This window comes from Carassius auratus, chromosome 12, assembly GCF_003368295.1.
Source record: "Carassius auratus strain Wakin chromosome 12, ASM336829v1, whole genome shotgun sequence".
In the NCBI taxonomy this organism is placed as follows: Eukaryota; Metazoa; Chordata; class Actinopteri; order Cypriniformes; family Cyprinidae; genus Carassius; species Carassius auratus.
The window spans coordinates 20,607,989-20,635,843 of record NC_039254.1 but is presented as its reverse complement, the minus strand read 5'-3'; the positions used below and the strand labels follow the sequence as shown (position 1 = coordinate 20,635,843).

The 27,855-nt window shown below is 38.1% G+C and overlaps 3 protein-coding genes and 1 long non-coding RNA gene across 5 annotated transcripts; 1 reads left to right on the top strand and 3 right to left on the bottom strand.

Annotated features, from left to right (window-relative positions):
* Nucleotides 1-324: 324 nt before the first annotated feature.
* On the bottom strand, nucleotides 325-10,491 carry LOC113112115 (serine/threonine-protein phosphatase alpha-2 isoform-like). Of its 2 annotated transcripts, XM_026277559.1 has the most exons (8): nucleotides 10,398-10,491; nucleotides 10,165-10,245; nucleotides 8,330-8,461; nucleotides 7,985-8,215; nucleotides 6,867-6,971; nucleotides 5,216-5,439; nucleotides 1,942-2,076; nucleotides 325-1,409 (listed from the first exon to the last, which is right to left on the bottom strand). In XM_026277559.1, exons 2-8 carry the CDS (start codon nucleotides 10,217-10,219, stop codon nucleotides 1,293-1,295), a joined length of 999 nt encoding a protein of 332 aa, XP_026133344.1. In that variant the 5' UTR covers nucleotides 10,220-10,245; nucleotides 10,398-10,491; the 3' UTR covers nucleotides 325-1,292. The 2 variants fall into 2 exon arrangements, with proteins under 2 accessions (XP_026133344.1, XP_026133343.1); XM_026277558.1 differs by having other exon boundaries at nucleotides 10,165-10,487.
* Nucleotides 10,492-10,899: 408 nt separating this feature from the next.
* On the top strand, nucleotides 10,900-16,225 carry pelo (pelota mRNA surveillance and ribosome rescue factor). Its single transcript, XM_026277557.1, has 13 exons — nucleotides 10,900-11,112; nucleotides 11,899-11,991; nucleotides 12,085-12,235; nucleotides 12,948-13,038; nucleotides 13,762-13,925; nucleotides 14,155-14,215; nucleotides 14,298-14,459; nucleotides 14,963-15,009; nucleotides 15,086-15,159; nucleotides 15,549-15,620; nucleotides 15,722-15,796; nucleotides 15,891-15,922; nucleotides 16,006-16,225. Exons 1-13 carry the CDS (start codon nucleotides 11,072-11,074, stop codon nucleotides 16,098-16,100), a joined length of 1,158 nt encoding a protein of 385 aa, XP_026133342.1. The 5' UTR covers nucleotides 10,900-11,071; the 3' UTR covers nucleotides 16,101-16,225.
* Nucleotides 16,226-19,547: 3,322 nt separating this feature from the next.
* Nucleotides 19,548-21,034, bottom strand: LOC113112254 (uncharacterized). Its single transcript, XR_003293410.1, has 3 exons — nucleotides 20,974-21,034; nucleotides 20,539-20,692; nucleotides 19,548-20,351 (listed from the first exon to the last, which is right to left on the bottom strand). It is a non-coding gene; the product is annotated as an uncharacterized LOC113112254 (long non-coding RNA).
* Nucleotides 21,035-25,654: 4,620 nt separating this feature from the next.
* paqr4b (progestin and adipoQ receptor family member IVb) lies at nucleotides 25,655-27,624 on the bottom strand. The gene is made up of 2 exons (XM_026277679.1): nucleotides 26,936-27,624; nucleotides 25,655-26,604 (listed from the first exon to the last, which is right to left on the bottom strand). Exons 1-2 carry the CDS (start codon nucleotides 27,072-27,074, stop codon nucleotides 26,165-26,167), a joined length of 579 nt encoding a protein of 192 aa, XP_026133464.1. The 5' UTR covers nucleotides 27,075-27,624; the 3' UTR covers nucleotides 25,655-26,164.
* Between the last annotated feature and the right edge of the window lie 231 nt (nucleotides 27,625-27,855).

Here is a 27,855-nt window from a genome sequence, read left to right as displayed (position 1 = left end):
TCTGGTATTACCAGGCTATGTTGGTGTCTCTGTGTACTGGAAACTTATGTCACTAAAACTAATTCCTTGTATGCGCAAGCATACTTGGCAATAAAGCTCTTTCTGATTCTGATTAAAGTGTGTCCCATCCGGTAATGAAAACACCACTTGTGGTCTTCATCCTCGCTTGAACACTTGGGTCAAATAAAGGAAAATTCATAATACAAGTAGTCGAGTGATCAAGTGCAAAGATCACAAGTGTGGGTATTTGGACAAAGCATAACATTCATCTTAGAAGACATTAAACATTTATACATAAAAAAAAATATATATATACACCAAATATACACCAGATTCTAACTTTATTGGATAAATTCATTACTACTTAAAAAAAAGAAAAAAAAGAAAGTAATTTTAACAGAAAAAAAAGGTCAGCTTTGCAGTTTACAAAGTAGCACATAGCCACAATCACTCAAAAAAAAAAAAAAAAAAAAAATTCCGGGGAACAGTGCTTTTCTGTGCAAACAAACAGCGATGGCACCCACTTTGCAGACATTCACACTTGGTAATTCTTTGCACACCATACATGATTTTAAATCAAAGAAAAAAATTCCACAGGCCAGGCTAAATTCAACCTGAGTGTGCAGTTTGAAGAAGCAAAGAATGCGCCAATTTAGATTTATGAAAAAATTTTCAGGATGCCGTCAAATAACTACTGTAAACAAGAGACGCACTTGGAAAAAGTTTCACATTAAAGAGACTGGCAGTGATTTGCACATGTTCAAGAGCACAATCACCTCCTTTCAGATTGCTTTAGAGCTAAAGGGGAATGGAAAAGTCCGTCCCCACAGCGGGGATCAAAAGCTGGACCCTGAGGCTTGGTCTGAAGAAAAGGGCACCACATAGGTCCAATAAATGCCCTAAAAAGGATCATCATGTTATGGCTGAAGACATGAAGATATATTAGAAGGAAATCGACCAGAACATCTAAAAACGCAGTAAAAGGTGCGCGGTTACCAAAAAAAGAAAAAAAAAAAAAGAGACAGAGAGAGAGAGAGAAAAAAAAGAATCCCTCACACACAAACTCACACAACAAAACCATTTTCTACAAATACAAACTTTGTTTCAAAACCAACACTCCACAGGGGCATTTCAATCAAGCACACACATGACCGCTCAGATTCCCAGCAGTCTTGTCTTGTCGACCGCTAAAAAAAAAGCCCTGCACTGATTTGGTGTTTGGAGTTGAAGAGGAAGTGGAGAAGGTAAAGGAGAGGTAGAATGATGGAGAGGATGTATTGCAGTAGCTGATGTTATTTCTTTGCTTTGCCGCCCTTGGCTGCGTTTCGTGGAGGGGTTACAGGTCTACCAGTCCCAAATCCTCCTGCACCACCATACGACATCATCTTCTTCTCCGCTGGTTTCAGAATCTAACAGAAACAGAGAGCCTTAAATACCATTCATCAGGTACAATGTAAAATTAGGCAAGGCTTAAGAAATCCACTGAATATTTAGATTTAATATTTTGTTACCCATGTAAATAAATCGAGATTATACATATTTAACCCAATCTTGACATTTGGCAAGTTCTTTATACAAATAAACTCACATTTACATTGCAATATGCCATTCAGTTTCTAGTTTAACATGGACTTGAAAGTGCATGATCCAAAACAAAATGTTTATAATTCATGACTGAAAACATTTTGTAATATGATTTTGATGTACCATTTTCATGGTAGTGCAATGTTTGATTTTAAAATGATGAATTTTGAGATTTTAAGTTTTCAAGTGATTTAATTGTAATATAATCAAGTAAATGTAAGCGTCCCGTATACGGGACGGCCTGACAGTTAACAAGTTAAATTTATTTGTTTTTCTGTAGGAATCTCTTTGCTTTGAATTTTGCCCAAAGGTGAGCAACTGGCATCTCTAGTAGATACTAAAAGAGCACATACAAACCTGAAATGAGCACATCAGGGTCTCATCAACACTCATCATAGCACCTGCATTGTCAAACTCTCCACAGTAGTTGGGAGCTGAGAAAAGTGTGACTAACTGCCTCTTAGCGAAGAACTCATAGCCATCCTCTACCACCTGTTCAGAGAGCAGAAGATTATGTCACAAATGCTGCACAAAAATGCCATGTTGCTATCTCTAGTGATGAGCTTTTAAAGCGCTGCTTAGTGAAGCTTAGAAACCTTTGAGACTCAGGTTTTGAACCAGCGATTGGGAGCATACATCACAATGAAATTAGTCTTTAATTCCATGTCAGCATCTGAGGGTGCAACTGCTTCGTAGAAGGAATTTATCATCCATGTCTGGGCTGAGTTTTCACTGCATTTTCACTCTTCTAATATGCAATCTTCATCAGCATGTAGCGTTCCGAGTGCTTCGAAACAGTAAATCATTTTGTGAAGCAATTGGTTCAACTCTACCTCTCCTTCCATCCCGATGATCCAACGATAGCTGCTCGCATCTCAGCTTATCTATGTGTTCACAGCATATGCAAATTGAATGTGCATCGTTTCACTCACTCTTGATTAGTCACAATGTTTTCCGTGTCACTCACGCAAAAATAAAAATAAAAACAGTGATAAACCATGGTGGAGATAACTACAAATCGCTAGTTGTCACAAAGTCTCAAATACGATGGAAAGCCAAACGCTGACATGTCTGGGTTCACAGCACCATCCAGAGGAGTTGCATTAATGTGCAAACAATTGCATTCAGTATGGTGTGAACACACCATAACAGACATTTCTTGCTGGATGAAGCACCATCACCTTTAACTTGCCAAGACAGAACTGATTGTGGTTCCATCAAACCCATCGTTTGAACACAATTTCACCATCCACTTAGGTATATGACTCCTTGGAAAACAGCCAGAAACTTTGGAGTTATGATTGATGATCAGCTGACTTTCTCCGACCACATGGATAAAACTGCCCGGTGCTGCAGATCCTGGTCCTTTCTTTCGGGAACATGCTGCACAACTCCTTGTTCAAGCTCTTGTTCTGTCCAGGCTGGACTATCGCAATGCTCTCTTGGCAGGTCTTCCAGCCAGTTCTATCAAACCTTTACAAAATTAATCCAGAAAGCAGCAGCAAGATTAATTTTTAAAGAGCAGAAAAGAATGCACTTCACACCTCCGTTCATCAATTTGGACTGGCTACCAATAGCTGCTCGCATTAAAATACAAGGTATTAATGTTTACCTACAAAACCACCACTGGCTTTGCACCCCTTTACCTAAATTCATTACTTTAGAGTTATGTGCCCTCTAAAAGCTTGCATTCTGCAAGTGTACACTGCTTGATTGTGCCATCCCAAAGAGGCACATTATCACTTTAACAGACTATTAAAATTAAATGTTCCCTCCTGGTGGAATGACCTACCCAAATCAATCCAAGCAGCCGAGTCCTTCTTCCATCTTCAAGAATCGACAAAAAAAAAAAAAAAAATCTCCTCCATCTTTATTTGACCCTTATTTGGTGGGCATACACAGTGCGATTTCTGTGCGATTTCGGCAAGGTACCAACTTACACTCTACGAGTAGATCGCATGTGATGTAAAACCAAAGCTCACGATTTTTATGCGCTCACTGTATGGTTCGATCATCGAGTTGCGATTTGACTGCTCACACTATACGTGGGGAATCAACCGAATCAACGCATAGGATCCCTCAGGACCCGGATGTTTGTAGCTGTTTCAGAATAAACATGCATTCCCAGGATAAACGCACTGCTTTGGTGATATGTGCAATTCTGTGCGCTGAAATATCCCCCCCCCCCCAAAAAAAAGGCTTTGGCGTATCTAGACGCACAGGTGGCTCGGAAGACGTGGCCAATATGGTTTATCCATTTTGCAACGTGAACTGGAGGTAAGCAGGCATTTTCTTCCCTCTTTTATTTTTCTTTGCCATAACTCCACAAGTTTTCCCTCCATCACCTCAGTTCACACTACACGCAATGTCACCAAGGTTTCGTTTATGGTTTAGCGCATGCGCAGTGAGGGAAACACGGAAAATCGGTTCGTAGCCCTGCTTCAATAGTGCGATACTTCACAAGAGGCGACCAAAATTTCTGACATGTCAGAAATCCATCCGACCAACCAATTGCCGGTCAGGAGAGGATAATCGCCTCTCGTTTCCCCTTATACACTGCACGAACACTGCACGAAGAGGGGCGGGGAGCCATGAGTAAAATGTTAATGCATGACCACAGTGCAAAACTAGAGAGGACCAGGCCTGGACTTTACTTTGTGTTTGGCAGTCGTCCGTGAGGGGCTGCTGCTTTTTTCATTTTGTGTCTGTTACAAATGTTTTTTGGGGGGGAAAGTCGTGGCCTAGTGGTTAGAGAGTTTGACTCCTAACCCTAGGGTTGTTCGTTTGAATCTCGGGCCGGCAATAACACGCCCTTGAGCCTTGAGCATCAAACCCCCAACTGCTCCCTGGGTGCCACAGCATAAATGGCTGCCCACTGCTCCAGGTGTGTGTTCACAGTGTGTGTGTTCACTGCTCTGTGTGTGTGTGCACTTTGGATGGGTTAAATGCAGAGCACACATTCTGTGTATGGGTCACAATACTTGGCTGACTGTCACGTCACTAACTTCCACTATTTACTAACAGGGAAAAAGAAACTAACAATGTGAATGCTCTAATATTGTCTCTAATAATATTTGTTTCTATTTGTTTCCTTTTAAATTTATTGTACAATTAACAAAAAACACTAGCTTGCTCTATTCTAAGTTAAAAAAAAAAATCATGCTTCATTGCATTTACACTGCATTAAGCTTACTGAGACTTGTTGTAGCACCTGCATATCATTGCTCTTTTGTTGATTTTGATTGTCCTCATTTGTAAGTCGCTTTGGATAAAAGCATCTGCTAAATGACTAAATGTAATGTAATGTAACTGAAAAGTTTCATTTTAAAGGGAACATTTAATTTTAAAAGTCTGTTAAAGTGATGATGTGCCTCTTTGGGATGATACAATCAAGCAATGTTCACTTGCAGAAAATCTTCTCCCCCATCGCTGTTAAAAATAAAGATGCATGAAAAATAATGCATCCTTCTCAAACAAAAAGAAGAAATGAAAACTCGAAACACACCGATCAAAGCTTATCAAGCAAACCAAAACCCTAAAAAAAACGGCTCTTCAAAGCAGATATGGTGCTTTTGGCTACACAGATACATGCAATGCGATGACACTACATTCAATAAACTTCATTACTTACCTGGTGGGCTCTACATATGAGGTCCATGTCATGTTTGTGGAGGAACTTGGCCACAACATCAGACCCAAAGGTGAAAGAGACACCACGGTCATTCTCTCCCCAGCCCATGACATCTTTATCTGGGTCAGCCCAGAGCAGATCACACAGCAGACCCTGGTCAGGGACATCTGTGGGCCTCATCACACGGCGGATCTGTTCCATAGATTGCAGGTCCGGAGAAAGACCTGAGTAAAGGATCATTCAACTGCAGTTAAGAAACACATCAAGAACCTCACGTGTACCATTCTCTGACTCTATTTCACAAAAATGCCCATGGAATAAATGCACATTTTACAGGAAAATAAGATATTGTGTGCTTTACAACACTGCAGACCTTAACAGTATGCTCCGGCTAGGTTCTATTTGACAAATAAAAAAAATCTTATTTTTGTTATGATGACTCAACTTTACCCACCTTTCAAACTAGGGGCCTGTACCATGAAGCTGTTTCAGCTCGCTAGCAAGGTAAGTTTAATCTTAGGTCGCTCCAGCTCTGGGTTTAAGGAAGTGGTTGACCGATATTGTTTTTTTGATAGTCGATGCCGATATGTTGGAAAGCAGGGGGACTATAATTTTAATTATAATAATAATTATAATCATTTGACAATGAATAAAAAAAAAAGTCAGTCTAGGCGATATATTGGTCGACCACTAGTTTTATATATCATGAAAGAGGATTGGTTTTTAGCAGTGTTCAGGGACATAGTAACTTATGCTCCACAGCTAACCTGCTCCATGGCAGGTTATGTTCTGGTTGAGAAATCTCAAATCAAAATTTGACCAATCAGCTTCAAGCAAAGTGACATCTATGATGCAATAAAGCCACTTCCCCAGTGTCTCTTACTCCAAATTAAAGGACACTAAATAGAATTTTTTTTTAAAGATAAAATAATCTGATTTTAAGAGAGGATTATTTTTTTTATCATTTATATTCTTATTATACCCTTAAATCCATTACACAAGCCAGCTTAGTTTGACAGTAATTATTCAGCTTTCATTTTAAATATACGGATAATATGCAATATAAATAAGGTTTTAGAATCAATAGCTGTAAACATGACTACATGAGCTTAGTTTAAAGTGTTTTTATACCTATAAATATTATCAACTATAAAAACTAACTTTACAACCTTTACTTCCTCTTTCAAGGATAGATCGTTTCGTCTTGCTGTGTAAATGTGTTTAAATTCTTTGGTAGTAAATCACACTGACTCTCACAAGGAAGTGAATCACAGTTTCAAGGCATGTGATTGGCTGTTCATTAATGATGTCACACTTTCATGTGCACATGCTCAATTAAATCAGGATCAAGCCTGAGATTACAGAAAAAGCTGATGATCAGCTTCATGGTATCAACAAAGCCGGATTGGACTGGTTTGGTTCTGTCAACTCAAAACTAATCCTGTAACCCTGAGTTTGTTCAGCCACCACCATGGTTCAGGCCCCTGCGCTCTAGGAATTCTGCAACAATGTAAATTCTAATAAAAATATTATACATACATATGTAATCATTATCAGAATGCTACACTTCTCCAAAATTACTCCTTCCATACAAGCATTTGATGATTATGTAACAGTCTGTAAAGAAGACATTACTAAAAACTTGACTTACCTCCATGACAACAAAAAATCTTCTCATCCACAATAGCAGCTACTGGTAAGCAATTGAAACAGTCTGTGAATGTCTTCCAAAGCTTAATGTTATACCGCCTTTTACCTGTCCCAAAACAAACAAACAAATGATGATCAGACTGCAAAACGGTAACATTCATTCAGGCATATGCTTCACCCTTAAAGTTCAGTTTGCTTGGTTCATTTGGTTTATACCAAAAAAGCGAATTGCACATTTAATCCTGGTTTGCTTAGCATTCACACTGGAATTTTTACATCGAACCTAAATATATATAAAAAACAACAACAACAACAACAACAACAAACCAATGCTATGCGTATGGCTAATTGTGCTCCTGGTAGGTGCGTACATTGTGGTATTTATTAGCTGTCAACTCAGCTTAGAAAATGAAGAGCTTAGAAAATGTGGAAGACATGAAGATGCATGACGACGTGTTCCAACACCTGTACTGAACTTTAATGGACAACATCGCACTATGACAGGTAGAACCAAGCATACTTGATCATTCTGTCCTATTTAAGGTTAAATGTTACGACTGCACATCCTGTTTTTGGTTTGTTTAGATGTCTTTGGTCTGTGCTGCATTCATATTTTAATCGAACCACACCAGAGCAGACCACTTTTTCAGCAGTTGTGGTCCACTTGTTTGGTGCGCACCAGGGTTCACGTGGCAGCATTCAAATTAATTCATATAAGAGTTTGTTTTAATCGATCCAAACCTGCAAAATGTGAATGCATCCTAAATCATCTCTTAATCTTGTGGTTATTCACCATTTAATCTGTTTGCAAGTTGCATTCCTTAATGCATGCACTCACAGCACATGCAGAGATCGAGTTTGCTGTTTCACTGTGAACTGTGAAGCCCTGAGACATTGAAACCATTAGATCGCAATCTGCTCTACACTGATGAGATAGTATCCCCTCCTCCCACACACTCAACCCATTTAACATGGTAAACGTACTGAATAGACAGAAGATATAAATGCTTCAATTTAATTACAATTTATAGACTTAATAAATAGTCACACAAAGTGAGACCATCAGACTATGACCTAAGCTTTTGCTCATACTATTCATCCCCATATAGGCATACTCACATTCATCATAAAATCCATATATCCTGTTGATGGAGGCACATTCATGGTTTCCTCTGAGAAGAAAGAAGTTCTCTGGATATTTGACCTTGTAGGCAAGCAGCAGGCAGATGGTCTCCAGTGACTGCTTGCCTCTGTCTACATAGTCTCCCAGAAACAGGTAGTTACTCTCTGGAGGATATCCTCCATACTCAAAAAGCCTGAGCAGGTCATAGTACTGACCATGAACATCACCTGCAAAAAGAAATAGAACAGATTTATTTGTATTACTTTTTTAAACTAGCTCTGTCAGAACTAGCCTATTTAAAATAAAAATAATACAGAACATAATGGATATGAGAACTTTACCACAAATCTTGAGAGGGGCCTCCAGTTCCAGCAGTATCGGCTGACTAAGGAAGATTTCCCGAGATTTCAGACACAATCCACGAATCTCTTGTTCAGTTAACTGAACGTTTTTACCAGGTCTGGAGCCCTTTACTGAAAATTGAGACAGAAAAAAAGCATTGATAAGCGTGTTATGAATTTATGTACGTATCTGTATGAATTTTAAGAACGGTGTTCGGACCTCACTGCTCTTGCATGACAAAAAAACAACAAAAACAGACAAACAAGGCCATTAAGTGGCCTAAGTAGTTCTCTCATCCACTTTTAAGACATAATTAAAGAATTAAATAAAATATTAAAAGTAATGTAACACTAGGCCTATACTAATGCAAATTTAGATTAACTTAACAAGCATGGCATTTTTTTACTCAGATTTTTGCAGTGCTTCATTTTAAAACCATTAATATTAATATTCTTGTATAAATGAGTAAAAGCATTAGGCTAATTCTCCACATCTAGCACACATAACCTAAAAAAACCTATATAAAATAAAGTCAGCAAATTGCATGCAATTAGTTTGCACAAATCTTTCACAACCTTTAACCATTCTTTTGCAGGCAGCTACATGTCTGTCTCTAGATAATACATTTATATACACGTACAGACTGGGTTGTGCTTGTAGGTGTAACTGAAGACACCATGAAATCCCTTCCTACATTTTTTAAGAAGCCATTTCATTGGATATGTCACAATGGTGCATCTCAGGACACTGACTGTTTCTGTGGTAACCACAGCTTGCAGTGATGTGACATCTTTGCCAAAAATCACTGTGTGAATTTTCCAAAGGTGCGACTTGAGAGAAGAGCTAATAAGTCACAGTTGCCCAAGAGATATTTAGAAAGTTAAATGTGTGACCCTGGACCACAAAAACCAATAATAAGGGTATTTTTTAGATTTATACATCATCTGAAATCTGTATAAATAAGCTTTCCATTGATGTATGATTTGTTAGGATAGGTAGGACAATATATGGCCGACATAAAATTATTTGAAAATCTGGAATCAGAGGTTGCAAAAAAAAAAAAAAAAAAAATCTAAATATTGATAAAATCGCCTTTAAAGTTGTCCAAATTAAGTCTTTAGCAATGCATATTACTAATAAAAAATGAAGTTTGTATATATTTACAATAGGCAATTTACAAAATATCTTCATGGAACATGATCTTAATATCCTAACAATTTCTGGTTTAAAAGAAAAGAATTATAATTTGGACCCTTACAATGTATTTTTGGCTATTGCTTTTACATTGCTTGAACAGAAATACTTTTATTTCCCTAGACTTTTACTAAAAGGCTTGTAGTGGCAATGTTGGACTGGCAATGTTGGACAATGAAGCATCACGGTGGAATGCAGGCAATGGCACGATGATTACATTTTATATCATCTTAACTGTTGTTTATGCATTTTTATCAGAGGTATTTCTCCCTTCTCCACTTGTCAATCATGCATTATCCTTAAAGAAGAGGTAATAGTCAGGGTTCACAATTTGGCAAAACCACAGGTGATATCTTCCTAGTTGCGTTCTCCGTTTCCGAACGAGAAGACTGACGCACTGCGCATGCGCTAAAGTATTGTTCAGATTTCATGTAATAAACATTCGAATTGGTTTGAATTCGAATGATTGGGATTTATAGGGTTAGTTACGTACCTACACCCAACACTACATCGCTACATATACGTTCGATTGCAGATGAGGAAATGAACACAAACAAAAGCATACATTTTCATACACATAATCGCTATTTAACATGATAAAACGGAACAGTTTGTAATAAGAAAGAATAAAGTTTATTACCCTCCAAAAGGCGCTGGATGATCGAATCTATGTTTAACTTGTCTGAATCAGCCATTTTGTCGCTCGGTGGAGATTAGCCGGCTAACAGAGACAGGAACAAGACGGCACAGGAAACCGCCCAGTAAAATTACACGACAATAACTTAAAAACAAAACTCTTTTTAAACAAACCTCTATTTAAAAAAAAGTCACACTACGGATAGTATTCCTGAGTTCATATTATGCTGTTATTACCGCGAAAGGTCCCTTCAGCAGTTTGTTATCTGGGGTAAACTAGCACCTCGACCGCTGACGGTTGTAGGAAACGCCGAAGGGGCGGGGTAGACACTAAAGTGCGTATCTGATTGGTTATTCTCGGCTTGTGACGACTGCTTCAAATGCAGATCCGAAAAGACAATAGGATATTCTGTGTGTCAATCTTTTCCATATTTAATCGTTAACAAGCAAATTAAGACCACATTCATCAGTCTGTAACGTCAGATTTACCGTATAAACGCAAAAACACTGTTAACCCTCGTTAATGTTGTGATGTAAACCATTTCTCAGGTCGAATGGTTAATATATTTTATTAACACCGATTGCAAATTATTCATAAAATGTAGTTAAATAATACATCCGGCAGATAAATTAAATATAAATGTATTTGCTCTTCCAGCCAATGGAATGTTTTTGTTTGTTTGTTTTATTTAGCCTACGGAAGTAACCAAAGATAGAAGTGACTTAATGACGCAATTCATCAGCTATCTGACGCGTTCAGAAAGCGACAGTTCGAATCGTCCGATTCATTCTAAAGTGGCAGAAATGTGCCACTGCTGATGCGGAAACGTCACCAGAATCGACGATTAAATGGAATTGAACACTCACAATCAAATATGAATTTTGGTTTTGAATAGCTAACCTCTTTGACCATGAAGTTGGTTCATAAAGACATCGAGAAGGATAATGCCGGGTAAGTGCTTTCTGTGCGCATTCAGAGTGCTGTGGAAGTACCATGATGCAGTGGTGGAATCATACTGCAACAACTTGGTACTTTGGTATGAATAAAATTACATTAGTGTAATGTTTCTTTGTTTGTCGAACTGACTTGGAAAAGCGCCTGTTATACTTCAGATGCTGTCATTGTTAACCCAGTGCTTTGTTGGCAAACTTGGCATGATAGTTTCACAAACACAATATTGCCACAGCCCCAAAATGCCTTTTTATTTTCCTGTAGCGCCTTCTATTGACCGATTGTGGCTAGTTGTGTGCTAAGTTATTTTATTTCAGATAATTTGCATTATTTAAAGTGATAAATTAATTCACTCCAGATACGCACAAAAAGTTTTGCAAACTTTATCACATAACTAGTCAAATTCGCTAATAAAGTAAATATGGTCAGTTTTTGATTTCATATGTACTTTGACTTTTTCTTCAGCTAACTCGTATAACAACCATGTTGTTGCTGGATTGAGTTCAGATTTAATATAAATATAATAAAATATATAAATAGATGTAACATTAAGTAGTGTAAAAAATGTTTGATATCATTCATGTCAGATTTTAATTATTTTGTTTATTTAAAAAAAGACAGTAGATTTCATAATTGCATTATTACCCCATTAAGTCAGATTGGAGCAGTAAATAGCTGCCCTAGTGCAGTCCCAAGAGTGAACTGACTTGGCTTTAGAGTTAAAGAGCAAAGTAGGCAATGTCTGAAAATGTCTGTCTTCTGTTTCGATTATTTATTTATTTTCAGTCAGGTGACACTAATACCTGAGGAAGCAGAGGATATGTGGCACACCTACAACCTGCTGCAAGTGGGCGACAGCCTCCAAGCCTCAACCATAAGGTCTGTACCTTTTTCCAGTTTTTTTATTTTTTATTATTACACTTATTAGCTAGATTTTTCTTCTCCATGGAATCAATCTGATGTCACAAACAGGAAAGTGCAGACAGAGTCCTCCACAGGCAGTGTGGGCAGTTCACGTGTGCGCACCACACTGACTTTATGTGTGGAGACGATAGACTTTGATTCCCAGGCCTGTCAGCTCCGAGTCAAAGGAACAAACATCCAGGAAAACCAGTATGTGAAGGTCAGAGAGCATTTAGAAATGTATAGATTGCTTTTTAAAATATTTCAATTTCAATTTGTTTCATATTTCAAAGGTTTGTTGCACTTATGACATGTCAATTTATGTAAAATATATGATAAAATAGATGATAAATGGTGTTGACATTTGTGCCAACTTCACACCTAAAATATAATATATACTGTATAAATTTGAATATTAAGTATAGGAATTTATATTGGCCTTTGGGAATATTCAGTATGTTAAAGGGGTAGTTCACCCAAATAGCAAAATTATGTCAATAAACCCTCATGTCGTTCCAAACCCGTAAGACCTCCGTTTATCTTTGGAACACAGTTTAAGATATTTCAGATTTAGTCTGAGAGCTCTCAGTCCCTCCATTAAAGCTGTGTGAACGGTATACTGTCCATGTCCAGTAAGGAAAGAAAAACATCATCAAAGTAGTCCATGTGACATCAGAGGGTCAGTTAGAATTTTTTGAAGCATCGGAAATACATTTTGGTCCAAAAATAGCAAAAACTACGACTTTATTCAGTAATCTAAAATATCTTAAACTGTGTTCCAAAGATAAACAAAGGTCTTGTTGGTTTGGAACAACATGAGGGTAAGTGTTTTTATGACATAATTTTGCTATTTGGGTGAACACTCCCTTTAATTTAGCCTACATTTCCATACCTAGCATGTGAATACTTTTTTTCTCTTGTGTAATATGTAGATGGGTGCCTATCATACCATTGAACTGGAGCTCAACAGGAAGTTCACTCTTGCCAAAAAACTCTGGGACAGCGTGGTTTTAGACAGAATTGGTAATGTGTTGGGGTGTTTTTAGTAGTTTTTCTGACTAGTAAGAATTTCACATACTATGTAACAAAATGTAACAAAAGAAAATGACAAGATTATAAAAAATAAAGGTTTCATAATATTTATAATATTTTTATAATTTTATGTTGGCATCTAGGTTTAAAAAATGGATTTGTATTTCTTTGAAATGCAAAAATATATATATTTTGCAAATAAATCACACTGCTTTCTTCTTTCATGCAGTGGAAATGGATGTTGATCACCTCTATCAAGCTCTAATTTTTATTTTTGTAATTTGTCCCGTCTGTTTACAATCACTTGAGATGAATCTCGTATCCGGGATTTTTACGTTAATTTCCCACCCAAACTAGAATTAAAATTTAGAAAAATGTTAGTGACTTTTTTTTTTTTTTTTACAGCTACCATGGTAAAAAGGATTGTTTTAATGCTTTCCAGACCTAGAAGGCTTGTAGTTACTTTTTTATTATTTTTTTTTTATTATGTTAGCATTTACAGGCACTTCAATTTAATAAGGGTGGTATGTAAAGAAACATGATGTGAGAAACAGAGCTGAATTTTGTAGTTGTACTTCACCAAGCATCTTAAATGGCTTGACAGCTGCAGTCAACTGCATGGCAGAGAGCAACCATGAGCATACTAAAACATAAATGAATCTGATCCAGCTCATCGCTAGTTTATTTGAACCCCGATTCTTCCCTCATCAACAGAGCAGGCATGTGACCCTGCTCAGAAAGCAGATGTGGCTGCTGTTGTGATGCAGGAAGGTCTGGCCAATCTGGTTCTCGTGACGCCAGCCATGACCTTACTAAGGGCAAAGGTTGAGGTCACCATCCCCCGCAAGAGGAAAGGCAGTTGTGCTCAACATGACAAGGTGAGCCAATAAAACCTCATGACAATAAATCTGAAAATGCATTATCATTATATTGAGGAAATGATTGTTAGCAAAAGATGTAATCTTTTTTTAAAACTGTAATCGATAAATGTAATCCATTAGAAATACAATAGATGCAACTATTGTTTCTGCATGTGCTGCATAGATGCTTCTCAGTTGATGCATGAGTATTACAAAATATGCATACAATGATTGTGTTCTCTTTCAGGCATTAGAGAGATTTTACGAGGCTGTCATGCAGGGCATTCTTAGACACTTCAGTTTTGATGGTAATTGTTATTATTTTTTTATTCAGATAATAAGAATGGACGAATAAATACTGATTTTTTTTGTTGCATTTGTGTTTTTCAGTGGTGAAGTGTATTCTGGTGGCCAGCCCTGGATTTGTGAAAGATCAGTTCATCTCATACCTGTTTAGAGAGGCTGTGAGGCAAGATTGTAAAATTCTCCTGGAGAACAGATCCAAATTCATGGTGGTGCACTCCTCATCTGGACACAAGTATTCACTTAAAGGTCAATACTCTGTTCACCTTTCAAAAGTAGAGATGTGCAAAACCTTCACAATTGACTAGCAGGCTTGACAGATTTAATTGGGATAGGGGAAAAAATCTACAGTTCTTCAAGGAATAGAATAGCGTTACATAATGTGAAGTCACCTAATGAAACGTTTGTGACTCATGAAACTATAAAATAACTAAACATTACAAATAATCTGATTTTAGGCGTCTTGATTATATGCAAAGATATTAAATCTTAAATATATCATTGTGCGGCAACCCCTTAGATGGATATCATTTGGACACATTTTTTTTTTTGCAAATTACTGACCTTAGACATGCATGAAAATATTAAATAATTGAATATGCTTATTATGGAATTAAAAGAGCAAAAAAGTACATACCGAGAGGGATATTGTCATAAAAATGTCATATTCACATTTGTGTATCTGCATTTAAGTTTTTTTTTTCTTTGTTGTTTTAATGTGACAATATTAATGTGAGATTTTAATTCTACAGAAGTGCTGTGTGATCCAGCAGTCACCGCCAGATTGTCAGACACCAAGGTGACCAAATTTGGATTTGTATATTTGCACATATAACTTCTAGCATTTCCATCACAGTTTTTTTTTTCTGTTTTAGGCAGCTGGAGAGGTTAAGGCTTTGGAAGACTTTTACAAGATGCTTCAACAAGAGCCTGATCGAGCTTTCTATGGGTGATAATAATCACTACTATTTAAATAAGTCATTCCTGTCAGTATTACACACACCATCTCAATGAGGAAAAAAAAAACATTCATCACACTTTATCATCATAGTATTTTTTAGACATTCTACCAACTGTAAGCAACTTTGCAACTGTATGTTTAATATCTGCTAACACTTTATTTTGATGATCCTCCATCAAGCATTCTACTTACTGTAAGCAAATATTTGTCAAATTATTCTGCTAACTCTAACATAAGTCTATTAATACTCCAATGAGAGTCAGTTTATATGTTGTTGCAGAGTTATTTACTATAAGTAGTAGTTAGTAGAATGCCATTCTTCAGACATGATCATTTATAACAGTATTTGCGTCTATTAAAGCTTTTGCTCTGTACAGATTGGCTCATGTGGAAAGAGCGAGTGAAGCTTTAGCCGTTGACATCCTGCTGATCAGTGACAAACTATTTAGGTACATTTTAAAAAGTAATCAAATAAATATGTAATGGTCTATACTGTTTAATTGTGTACTTCATATAAAAATATGCATTTTATTTGTTGTCTCCATGACAGACATCAAGACATAGCCACTCGCAGCCGGTATGTTCGGCTTGTAGACAACGTGAAGGAAAATGGAGGAAATGTCAGGTATTCAAATGATTGTGTATGGTCATATATTTTTGTTATCTCATCTGTGTTATGCAAAATATTTGAGCTCTTCTGTTTAATGCTATTTTTTTAGAATATTCTCAAGCCTACACGTATCTGGAGAACGTAAGTTTCTTTTCTGTAGTCTTTGTTTCAGATCTATTTTGGTTCGCAATGTGACTGACCTGGTGTGATTTTTGTCTCTGCAGAGTTGAATCAGTTGAGTGGAGTGGCGGCCATTCTGAGGTTCCCCATCCCTGATGTGTCTGAAGCTGAGGAGGACAGCAGCTCTGATGAAGACTAACATTATGCTCTCATGCAAAAGGATTTGATATGAAAGAGCGGAAATGCTTCACAGTTAGGACTAAATGGATTGAGACTCTATTATGGCCTTAATAAAGGATTTGAAATCAGTTGGAACATCACAAAACACCAGGATAATTGTGATTATTTGAAATTATTATTAAGCAGAAAAGCAGAGCTCTGAAGAATGTTAAAAAGTATTGAACATCATTATTAATCCTTGTGTTCTGTCTTATCAAAGGTACATAATTCACATTACTCTGCAGTCACTGAAACATAATTTAGTTTTAAATAATTGCTAATTAATTTTTTAAGGCATTACAGAGCTGTGGATGATTAGGATAGTTTGGACACAGGTATTTGGGTACTGCAATGCACCCTTTTAAGAGGTAGATTATTTGCACATGAAAAACAAACCAATCTGGAAGAAAATTTGCAAGTTTGGATAAAAAAACTCCCAATGAGCCAGGCATGAAAACAGCCCATAGTGAATGTTCGGCTGTTTTTCTGTATGCAATACTCAGAATACCCATTCGTTCCAATTTTAAAATTAGTTCTCAGAGGTAATTGGAGTATATTTAGAAATTGCTATGCATATTTGACCAATCATCAGTATTAATGAACATAGATCAAACACTATCTATTTAAAATGTCACACACATTTTAGTCTCCAATAACAATACAAATGCAAGTTACCTAGCCTTTCAGGAGCCACTTCCAGACAATATGTAGCTTAGATTTAAAGTAGCTTCTTTGTTTACGATTACTTGTGATTTATAGTGTGTTCATGCACATAAACGGCACCACGCAGCCCTGCGGTTTCAAGTTGAGGGGATGTTGGTAAAAAAAAACAAAAAAAAAAAACATGTTGAATACAATAGCTGCAGAATCGTCTCAGGTTCCGAATGTAGCCATGGTCCACTGAGTAGGGAATGAGTAGGGAGTAGGAAACGAGACACTAAATCCTCTAGGGGGTGCTATGGGGAACACCTTGTCGTGACCCGTGTCTGAAGCATACATTGAATAAAACACCAACTTGTTGGCCAGCTACAGCCTACAGTCACTACCGGTGTGACTATAAACAGGCACCGGGAGAACACGTCATTCACTTCTTCATCTGAAGCTTGCGTCCGAAGCATGGCAGGGAGCTAGAGGACGCAGTGTCACGTTCTCTACTCACGGAACCATGTTTACATTCGTAACCTGAGACATTCCTTTCAAGGGAACTTTGAACTGTGTCCTCTAGGGGGCGCTATGGGGAACAGTATACCCATGCCGCCATGCCGAGGGGAGTGCAGGCCAGAAGCATTGCGAGCACTAAGTACCAACTCTACCATTTCCACAGGAGTTGCCCCTGGGACGTTTAGACGGCTGTCTGTGACAGTACCGCTTATGGTCAAAGGCCTAAGCTACATACCCAACTTATTTGTTAGAGCCTCGGCCCAGGGTAGAGCTGAAGGCTTGGAATCAGGAAAGATTCCTTTAAAGGGATATGGCTAAGAACCTAGCATTTTCTACCTTTCAAGTCCTGCCTGTCACACAGGGGCTACCGCTAGCTTACACATAAGCTTGCTGAAAGAGCTCTCTCAACTGTTCCTGTAATACCCTGTTTAGATAGGTATCCGAGGATACATGAAATGGCGCCCAAGATGAATGGGCTTTTACCAACTCAAGAAAGGGCACAAAGCAACCGTGCAAAGCCCTGACCATATACAGTATTGTTCAAAATAATAGCAGTACAATGTGACTAACCAGAATAATCAAGGTTTTTAGTATATTTTTTATTGCTACGTGGCAAACAAGTTACCAGTAGATTCAGTAGATTGTCAGAAAACAAACAAGACCCAGCATTCATGATATGCACGCTCTTAAGGCTGTGCAATTGGGCAATTAGTTGAAAGGGGTGTGTTCAAAAAAATAGCAGTGTCTACCTTTGACTGTACAAACTCAAAACTATTTTGTACAAACATTTTTTTTTCTGGGATTTAGCAATCCTGTGAATCACTAAACTATATTTAGTTGTATGACCACAGTTTTTTAAAACTGCTTGACATCTGTGTGGCATGGAGTCAACCAACTTGTGGCACCTCTCAGCTGTTATTCCACTCCATGATTCTTTAACAACATTCCACAATTCATTCACATTTCTTGGTTTTGCTTCAGAAACAGCATTTTTGATATCACCCCACAAGTTCTCAATTGGATTAAGGTCTGGAGATTGGGCTGGCCACTCCATAACATTAATTTTGTTGGTTTGGAACCAAGACTTTGCCCGTTTACTAGTGTGTTTTGGGTCATTGTCTTGTTGAAACAACCATTTCAAGGGCATGTCCTCTTCAGCATAGGGCAACATGACCTCTTCAAGTATTTTAACATATGCAAACTGATCCATGATCCCTGGTATGCGATAAATAGGCCCAACACCATAGTACACTGTTAAAAAATTACTGTAAATTTTACAGTAAAATACTGGCAGCAGGGTTGCCAGCCAGGTACTGTAAATTTTACAGTAGTCGTACTGTAATTTAATTTACAGATTTTTCCTGTATTCTCAATTACAGTAAAATTCTGTAAATTAAATTACAGTAAGACTACTGTAAAATTTACAGTACCTGGCTGGCAACCCTGCTGCCAGTATTTTACTGTAAAATTTACAGTAATTTTTTTATATTTTGTATACTGCATTTTTACAAAAAAATATATTATATACTGCATTTTTAATACATTGTATATGGCATTTAACAATTATTTAAATAGCAAATGCACACTTTCAAGTAGTTTACTGTGCAAAGCAATTCTTTGAAAAAAAGCATATGTGTATTTGCTATATTTAAAGTATGTAAAATGATAGCATACAATATATTTTCCCTATTGCTGACTTAACTTTAACTGCATAAAGTGTTATATAATGCATAACTTAATTCACCAAAAAAATATAAAAAAATAACATTTTTAAAATCTAAAAAAAACAGGTCAAAATGTTATATATCACTTTCAAATTTACATAAAAAAATGACATAAAAAGTATATTATTTTGAACTCATTTTTATTTATTTTAAAATTATTTCATTTTTTTTTAAATGGATATGAAATTTTGGCATGATTTCTTTTTTATTACTTGGAACATAATGGCCATCATGGACCTTGACACAAAGAAATATTCAAACTGCGTTATAACCGAAACATGACCAACATGGTCATATTAAAACAGTTCACCCAAAAGTGAAAATTCTGTCATTTCTCACCCTCATGTCATTCCACACCCTTAAAACCTTTGTTCATCTTCACAACACACATTAAGATATTTTTTATAAAACCTGATGGCCCAGTGATGCCTACATTGCTAGCAAGATCATTTCCCTTTCCAATGCCCAGAAAGGTACTAAAAACATATTTAAAACAGTTTATGTGACTACAGTGGTTCAACCTTAGTGTAATGAATCAATGAAAATACTTTTTGTGTGCCAAAAAACTAAATAATGACTATTCAACAGTATCTCGTGATGGATGACACTGCTTCATGAAGCTTCAAAGCTTTATTAATCTTTCAGTTCAAATCAGAGCATATCAAACTGCCAAAGTCACATGATTTCAGTAAATGAGGCTTCGTTACGTCATAAGTGTTTTGAAATTTCAATGGTTCGTGTGACTTTTGCAGTTTGATACACGTTCTGAGCAAATGATTTGAAACAAAAGATTCGTAAAGCTTCTAAGCTTCATGAAGCAGTGTTTTGAGATCGCCCATCACTAGATATAGTTGAATAAAATCGTTGTTTTGGGAGATGGGGGTGGGGGGGGGGGCAAAAAAAGTATTCACGTCGCTTTATAATATTTAGGTTGAACAACTGTAGTCACATGAATTGTTTTAAATGTTTTAGAGGCTTTCTGGGCATTGAAAAAAAAGAAATGATCTTGCTAGAAATGCACGCTTCACTGAGCCACATCTTAATGTCTGTTGTGAGGATGAACGAAGATCTTACGGGTGTGAAACGGCATAAGTAATTATTGACTTAATTTTCATTTTTGGGTGAACTAATCCTTTAAAAACCACAAAGACATTTTCAGATAGCTATCATCATTAAGGAATAGACCAATATTGCCAAACAAGTCATACAAAAAAAAGTGATGCATGACTGACCGGAAGGAGCCGCGCACTTGCAGAAGTCATACAAACTTTCCATCAAACAGATAAAAATCAACCAAATAACAATTATGCTCCAGATGAAGTTCCATCCCAGGATTCAAAGTGTGACTAGAAATATTGAAAAGAGTAAAGAGGACAATACATTAGATATATTACAAAACATAATAATACTTTCAGAAACAAATAGGGGGAGGACAGATACAGTCAGAGACAGATACAGGGATGAGAGGTACAGTCAAAGGCAGATAGAGAACAATAAAAGGAAGACGCAATCTTGGTGTGTGTGTATCCTTACATTTCAGAAATTCCATTGGAATTTGCACAGAAGAGTGGCAACATGTGGGTTGACTGCCACACATTTTCTTCTGTATCACTTGTCCTGCTTTTATTTCGATGGCACTTTTCCCTTGGCTTTGGGTCCTCTCTCTGGATTTATGCCCACAAAGCACCTAAAGGGTCATGAAACAGACAATATGTAATTAAGAGCGGTTTTAGGACCTCCAAGAAAGTTGGAGATGTCCACTAATAATAAAAAAAAAAAACATATTTAACTCAATAGCTTGCTGGTGTTAAATAGGGAGACAAATATATTCTCTTCTTGAGTTAAGACACATTGTTTTAAAGGCATCAACAGAAATAACACTGATAACATAACATTATTAAAAGGAATGTTCTGATATAACTTATCTATAAAATGCTGGTTCTGAAGTTGTTAGAATTCAACCATTACCTTTGAATGAACTCCAAGGTACACACTGCTTCCTCCTGATACTCAAGATTAAACTAGTAATAAGCAGCAAACAGAGTGGCAAGGCCGGACAGGAAACTGGGCTGAGTGCCCTCACACACCACCTCGCCTTCAATACTCAGCATCCAGTGCCCACTTGTCAAAGTGTCTCCTAAAACAATCAATATCACAATAGTAATTAATACCTATACCATTTTTTTTTTTTTTTTTTTGTATTTCAGATTTTTACATTTACATTACATACTATATTTAGTAGGGGTGGGATAAAAATGTGATTCTTAAATGTATCGCAATGCATAAGCAGACGATTCTGAACTGATTCACAAATGTCAAAAATAAATTTTCTAAACGTTAATTAATGTAATGTTGACGGAAAGTAAAAGGCGGATCTCTGAAACGCGGAAGTGCATGCCCAGACAGTCTGTGACATGCACATATTTCTTTTACTGTCTATGGTGTGTATCCACTGGCGCAGAGCAAGCGTTTTGAGACCTATAACGTTACTTGAGCGTTTTCAGTCCATTTAATGGAAGTTGAGCTTCCATAGTTGTATATGGTTTGTGGTGGATCGATTATGCAGCAAAATGCCTCCTAATGTGAAACAGACTGCAAGCACTTTGTTTTTTTCTTCCTGAACCTTCTGGTTGTTCGTTCATTTGAAATGACTCGAAAAAAGATTCGTTCATTTTGCTGAACGAGACTCAAAAGTCCGATTCGGTAAAATGATCCGAACTTCCCATTACTACAACTGATGATAAGATTCAAGTCATAGACGCAATAAAACAACTCGTTTGTTTATTGGTCAGTGTCGCGCATGATCAGTTCATTTGTTCAAGTGTCACCGCACTGATAAGGTGCCTTTGTGCACCCTGTGCCAAAATACACACAAGATTTGCCGGCCGACATAAATATAGACACATATATATAAATAGCATATTTAATAATTTCAAGGAAAACGTATTTGGTCGCCCTAAGGTAATAAATTAGGCTAACTATACAAAGCAGACTTTATATCAAACAGATTTGTTAAAGTTTTCACATTAACGTTACCTGAAGTTAGCAAATGCTCAAAAAAAATCTACATCTCACTGGTTACGTTAACCTCTTAGAAAAGCACCACTGAGAATTTATATGACACACCGTGAGCGACCCTGACTGACCGCGAGGCTTTAGAAACGCGTTTTATTTCGGCGCCCGTGTTAACAGATGACTGCATGTGCAAAGTTGTTTTACATCATAAAATAATCACGACGAAGTGTGCTGATAAACACTAAGTTACAGTGAATATAAACTATTAGCACTGAAACATGTCATTCATAACGAAGGATTCCAGAGATTTTCTGTCCATGGCTGCTATAGCGCCGGGAAATGTGTGAAATCCTACCGCGACCGCGCTACTGAAACCCCGCGCAATTCTGCCTCGCGCCCCGCGGACGGATGATGCTTGAATCTGGGGTTACCAATATAATCCGCGAATGTAGATGCATTCATATACTATAAACTACCAAACAAGAAATATAAAAAACTGAAGTCACTTACCACAGTTGTGAATCACTCCTCTTGTCTTTAACGTTAATCTCCTCGACCGTTGACGATGCGGCTCCGAAGATTTGAAATTTACAGCAAAATTCTGTAAATTTGAGTCAGACCTACACGTGACCCCAGAATGCATTGCAGTTTACAGCAATATGCTGTATTATTAAAAAACAGTCCGCGGCTGTAAAATAATGCTGTAATTTTTACAGCAATTCATTACAGTGTAGGAGAAACATGCCCATATCATGATGCTTGCACCTCCATGCTTCACTGTCTTCACTGTGTACTGTGGCTTGAATTCAGAGTTTGGGGGTCGTCTCACAAACTGCCTGTGGCCCTTGGACCCAAAAAGAACAATTTTACTCTCATCAGTCCACAAAATGTTCCTCCATTTCTCTTTAGGCCAGTTGATGTGTTCTTTGGCAAATTGTAACCTCTTCTGCACATGCCTTTTTTTTAACAGAGGGACTTTGCGGGGGATTCTTGAAAATAGATTAGCTTCACACAGACGTCTTCTAACTGTCACAGTACTCCAGGTAACTCCAGACTGTCTTTGATCATCCTGGAGGTGATCATTGGCTGAGCCTTTGCCATTCTGGTTATTCTTCTATCCATTTTGATGGTTGTCTTCCGTTTTCTTCCACATCTCTCTGGTTTTGCTCTCCATTTTAAGGCATTGGAGATCATTTTAGCTGAACAGCCTATCATTTTTTGCACCTCTTTATAGGTTTTCCCCTCTCTAATCAACTTTTTAATCAAAGTACGCTGTTCTTCTGAACAATGTCTTGAACGACCCATTTTCCTCAGCTTTCAAATGCATGTTCAACAAGTGTTGGCTTCATCCTTAAATAGGGGCCACCTGATTCACACCTGTTTCTTCACAAAATTGATGACCTCAGTGATAGAATGCCACACTGCTATTTTTTTGAACACACCCCTTTCAACTAATTCAACTAATTGCCCAATTGCACAGCCTTAAGAGCGTGCATATAATGAATGCTGGGTCTCATTTGTTTTCTGAGAATCTACTGAACCTACTGATAACTTGTTTGCCACGTAGCAATAAAAAAATATACGAAAAACCTTGATTATTCTGGTTAGTCACATTGTACTGCTATTATTTTGAACAATACTGTAGGATTTTAGAAAGAACGCAGAATACTAGCATGCGATCTTACCACAGTGTGGATTTCAGAAAGTGTGCAAAGACTTTACATGCACACTTACCATAGCATGGATTTTCAAATTCTGTTCTACTGAAACTGCACCCTGAGAGAGCAGCTCATAGATGGCATGTTGCATCTCAAAACAGTATGATTGAGAATCATCAACTTGATCTACTGAAACAATACTGCGCTCTGGGGAAAAAACAGAGAACTCAGTCTCATATGAGAGGAGAACTCCGAGCTCAGAGTAGCGGACTCATAGGCGACCCTTTTTGGAAAAAGGGGAGCGCTGCTAAACTACCATGAGAATCACCCAAATAGCCCCTCATGTTGAGGGAAGCAATGTTTGAAGTGTAAAATAAATACACACTGGCTGAATGAAGCCCAAGGAACCAAGGTCTTATCATCTCAAGAAAGGGAACAAGGTAGAGCGCGTAACCCTTACTGTACAGGAATTCAGAAAGTGTGCAGAGTCTTGTGTGCACACTTACCACTTAACGTGGATTTTAGAAAGTGTGCAAATTGTTCATGTGCACACTGACCACCATGTGGTTTTGAGAAAGTACACAAGGCTTAGCGTGTGTACCTTAAGGTTCCTAAGCATCGCAGAGGCGCTCAATCACACGGGAGAGGCAAGCTTAATTTTACAAACCTCGGTCGAGTGGAGCATCACCTGAGGCAGCATATACAAGAAGACTTCTGTAACTGCCACCTCCACTTCCCACTAGATGCGACAGCACCACTAAGCAGCCAGGAGACCCCTCAGGGTGACCTGGCCGGACATCCATGAAATTCCCTGCAGTGCAGTGCCAGGCCTGGTGATCAAGGAGGCTCCTGCAGAAGCCTGTGATCTCAGCAACCTAATACCGGAACTTGAAGCCAAATGGTTGGTGCTGGCAAGTGTTTAGTAAACACTGTAATTGAGCACTGCAAAGGAAACTTTACCAGAATGCATTAGTAGACACATAACCACCAGCAATTTAATACACACAAGTGTATACAGAGAGGGTTACATACCCCCTTCACCCTCCGGCGCTGGAGCCCCGCTCAAGATCTAAAAAAGCAGCAGAGCACGCCTTGATCACAGTCTCAATGAAAATACCGATAAGTTCAGAAGGCAAAACCTGAGTACCCGATGTCTGCCAGGTTCATCCACAGATGTCTCTCCGCTGCCACCATGGCCGCCCTAGTCCCGCCCATGGCGGCGGCGGCCTGCTTGGTAGCATGGAGAGAGGTCCATTGTGCGGTACGGCTACCTGATCAGGAGAAAGGCCCTTGCCTCCATCCAGGTCTCTTAGCAGATCAGCCTGATATGCTTAAAGCACCACCATCGTGTGTAACAAAACCACAGCCTGACCTGCTGCTGCATATGCCTTTTCATCTAAGCCAGATGAATTTCTGAAGGGGCTTAGATAGCAAGGAGTGAGCTTAAGAGAGGATGTCTCCCCCGCAGAAAGAAATCTCTTTCTACAGGGGGCATCCTCTCATAGCTGCTTTCGCGCATCGCCTCAATGTTGGCACAACTCTAATGACGAAACCGATGGATGCGAGAAGAAAACGGCCTCTTTCATTTCTTTTCGATCTCTGCATGGCAGCCTCACGGCATCACCTTGTTAGCGCAGTTTCATGGCAAGCCCAACTTTGCAGTGACGCAATCCATAACCTCCAACAGCTCTACATACGCAGGGCTAGAGGATTGAGAAGGCTCAGCCTCAGCTTCTTCACCATCCTCAAATATCTCCTGCTTTTGTTTTTCTGAAAACTGCCTTGTTTTTCGGAAGAGAGACGAACGAGAGCGGAACTTTTTTTCCTTGGAAAAAAAAAAAACACTCACAATGCACGCCAATTGCCTCCTCAATACATCGCGTGTGTGCTCTTCACCCAAACAAATGACGCAAAGATCGCGTGTGTCATCGGCTGTCAAATAACGGCAACACAGATGCACACATCGTCTAAGCGCTTGCTAGTAGTCGCCATGATATACAGAGAAATATCGCTCTTACCAGTTCTTTCAGATGCACGCTTCAGACAGAACAGTCAGTGAAGAAGAAGAGAATGACGTGTTCTCCTGGTGTCTGTCTATAGTCGCACCATTAGTGACATCAGAGGCTGTCGCTGGCGAACTCGTTGGTGTTGATGTATGCTTCAGGCAAGGGTCACGTCGAGGTGTTCCCCATAGCGACTCCTAAAGGACGCAGTTCAAAGTTCCCTTGAAAGGGAACCACTTTTGCTAATATTCTGGCGAATAATAAATAATTAATTTATGCAGTGCATTGATTTTATTTGTACGTATCAGAATATTATTATGGAGGCAGTTGATGTTAATTAAATAATTTGTAGCTTTACTCGTAAACTTTGTGTTGTCAAATTTAACCGTGTTGAAAGTTGAAATATAAATGCATACTCTCAAAATGTAAACCGATTTCCCCATGTATGCCCAGATGGTATACTTCAGTGATTTTCAAAGACCTTCAAGTCCAGCTTGTTAAATTCAAGTAATATTTTATGCTGATATACATTTCGAATTTGACATATGTAGCACTATGTAAATGGACAGGATGATCATGATGACAATTCTGGTGACAATTAAACCAGTAGTCAAACCACCCAGGGCTGAAGCGCTCTGGCAGGTGGGAAATATTGACTAGTCCTCCTAGCAACACAAGAGTATCTATGGTGAGGTAGAGGCAAAGAGAAGTGGAGCTTCCTCTGTCTGAACCAGTTAGACACAACATAAAGAGAATGAAGCAGAACATTGCCCTCCAAGCGAAAGATTGCAGGCAGTGCACGTTACTCTGTGCAATAACAGAGCAGTAAACACCGTGGACAGAGAGGAGGAGATATACCAACATTGCTAAACGGTGGAAAGATGGGTAACACAAGAAAGTTATGTGAATGATTGGCAGAGCACCTGCATAAAGAAAAGTACACAGAATTCATTGAATTTTTTAAAGTCATCATAAAACGACAAATCAAGCTATTTTCTAAATGCATGTTATAAACATGCAAGTGTTCATATTGTGCGTACTGTATTATGAGTGGTATCATGTTGGGATAGGCTTCAGCATCCCTGAGACCTTACATAGTACAAGCTGTTTGGAAAATATATATAAATGATGGATAGATATTTGTGTAGCTGTATTGCATGAATATATCTGTATAAGAAACCATAATTTTTATAGGCTCATCAATGCAGTGTATATTACAGTAATCTCTGTCTAGTCCTAAATTTCTTATCTTACCTAAAGTGTTGACAAGACAGATGCCAAACATGTCGAGGCACATCAGTGTGTCATAAAGAGGTGCTCCACCCTCATGGTTCATGAAGCTGAAAAAACAGTAGGAGACATACAAGCCAAATAATGCACCACTCCTATCCATGAAGATAGATGAAGGGGATACCTGATGGACAAAACACAGAAGAGAAGGTGCTACAATATGAGACTGGTTTGATATGAGTTAAATTAATTATTGTGGTAAGCGTTGATACAACAAGCAAGCCAAATGTGTTCACCAACATTCTAATACTAGTGTTTTCAACCAAATATCACCTGCAAATTGGAGAAGTACCGATTACCAAATAGTACACATTTCTTGATAATATTACAGTAATACAGTCAAGTCTAGAGCTGGATGCATAAAAGTTGCTAATGCTCTGCTGATTCAATAACTGAAGAGTTCCAAACTTCCACTGACATTAATATCAGAAAAGAAAAAAGGTGGAAGCTTCACAGAATGGATTTCGATAATTGAGCTACATGCAGGCCTTGCAACAATAAGTAGCCTAGTAAAATAATCCACTGCGGAAAATATAAAATATGCTCAGGTCTCCTGGACCACCTTCCCTTCGGAGGAAACTCTGTAGTCTCTTCAAATGCTTTAAAATCAAGCTATAAATACATAGTTTCTAAGAACGTTAAGAAAAGGTGAAACTTTCTGGCACCAGATACCCATTATCTCGTAAATACTTGCATGTAAAATTGCTTTCAAAGAAACTGTGGGCCAATTTACCGCTACTTGGTGTCTTAGCCAATCAGCAGACAGCAGTCAAACTCAGCAGAGGTCATCTCATGAAAGAATACGGTTCCTTAAGTACAAACATTAGCCTACGGGTAGACTTCGACACATGCTTTTTAATTCTAATTAAACTGTCAATATGATA

Excerpts from the sequence above, each read along its gene's own strand:
- LOC113112115 (XM_026277559.1), bottom strand. The coding sequence starts at position 10,219 with ATGGCTGATTCAGACAAGTTAAACATAGATTCGATCATCCAGCGCCTT. Across the intron at positions 5,440-6,866 it reads GATTTTTTGTTGTCATGGAG|GTCTTTCTCCGGACCTGCAA; the intron begins GTAAGTCAAGTT and ends TCCTTTACTCAG. Across the intron at positions 2,077-5,215 it reads TCATATGTAGAGCCCACCAG|GTGGTAGAGGATGGCTATGA; the intron begins GTAAGTAATGAA and ends CTCTCTGAACAG.
- pelo (XM_026277557.1), top strand. The coding sequence starts at position 11,072 with ATGAAGTTGGTTCATAAAGACATCGAGAAGGATAATGCCGG. Across the intron at positions 14,216-14,297 it reads TAGACACTTCAGTTTTGATG|TGGTGAAGTGTATTCTGGTG; the intron begins GTAATTGTTATT and ends TGTGTTTTTCAG. Across the intron at positions 15,923-16,005 it reads CCTACACGTATCTGGAGAAC|AGTTGAATCAGTTGAGTGGA; the intron begins GTAAGTTTCTTT and ends TTGTCTCTGCAG.
- paqr4b (XM_026277679.1), bottom strand. The coding sequence starts at position 27,074 with ATGGATAGGAGTGGTGCATTATTTGGCTTGTATGTCTCCTACTGTTTT. Across the intron at positions 26,605-26,935 it reads CTGTCTTGTCAACACTTTAG|GTGCTCTGCCAATCATTCAC; the intron begins GTAAGATAAGAA and ends TTCTTTATGCAG.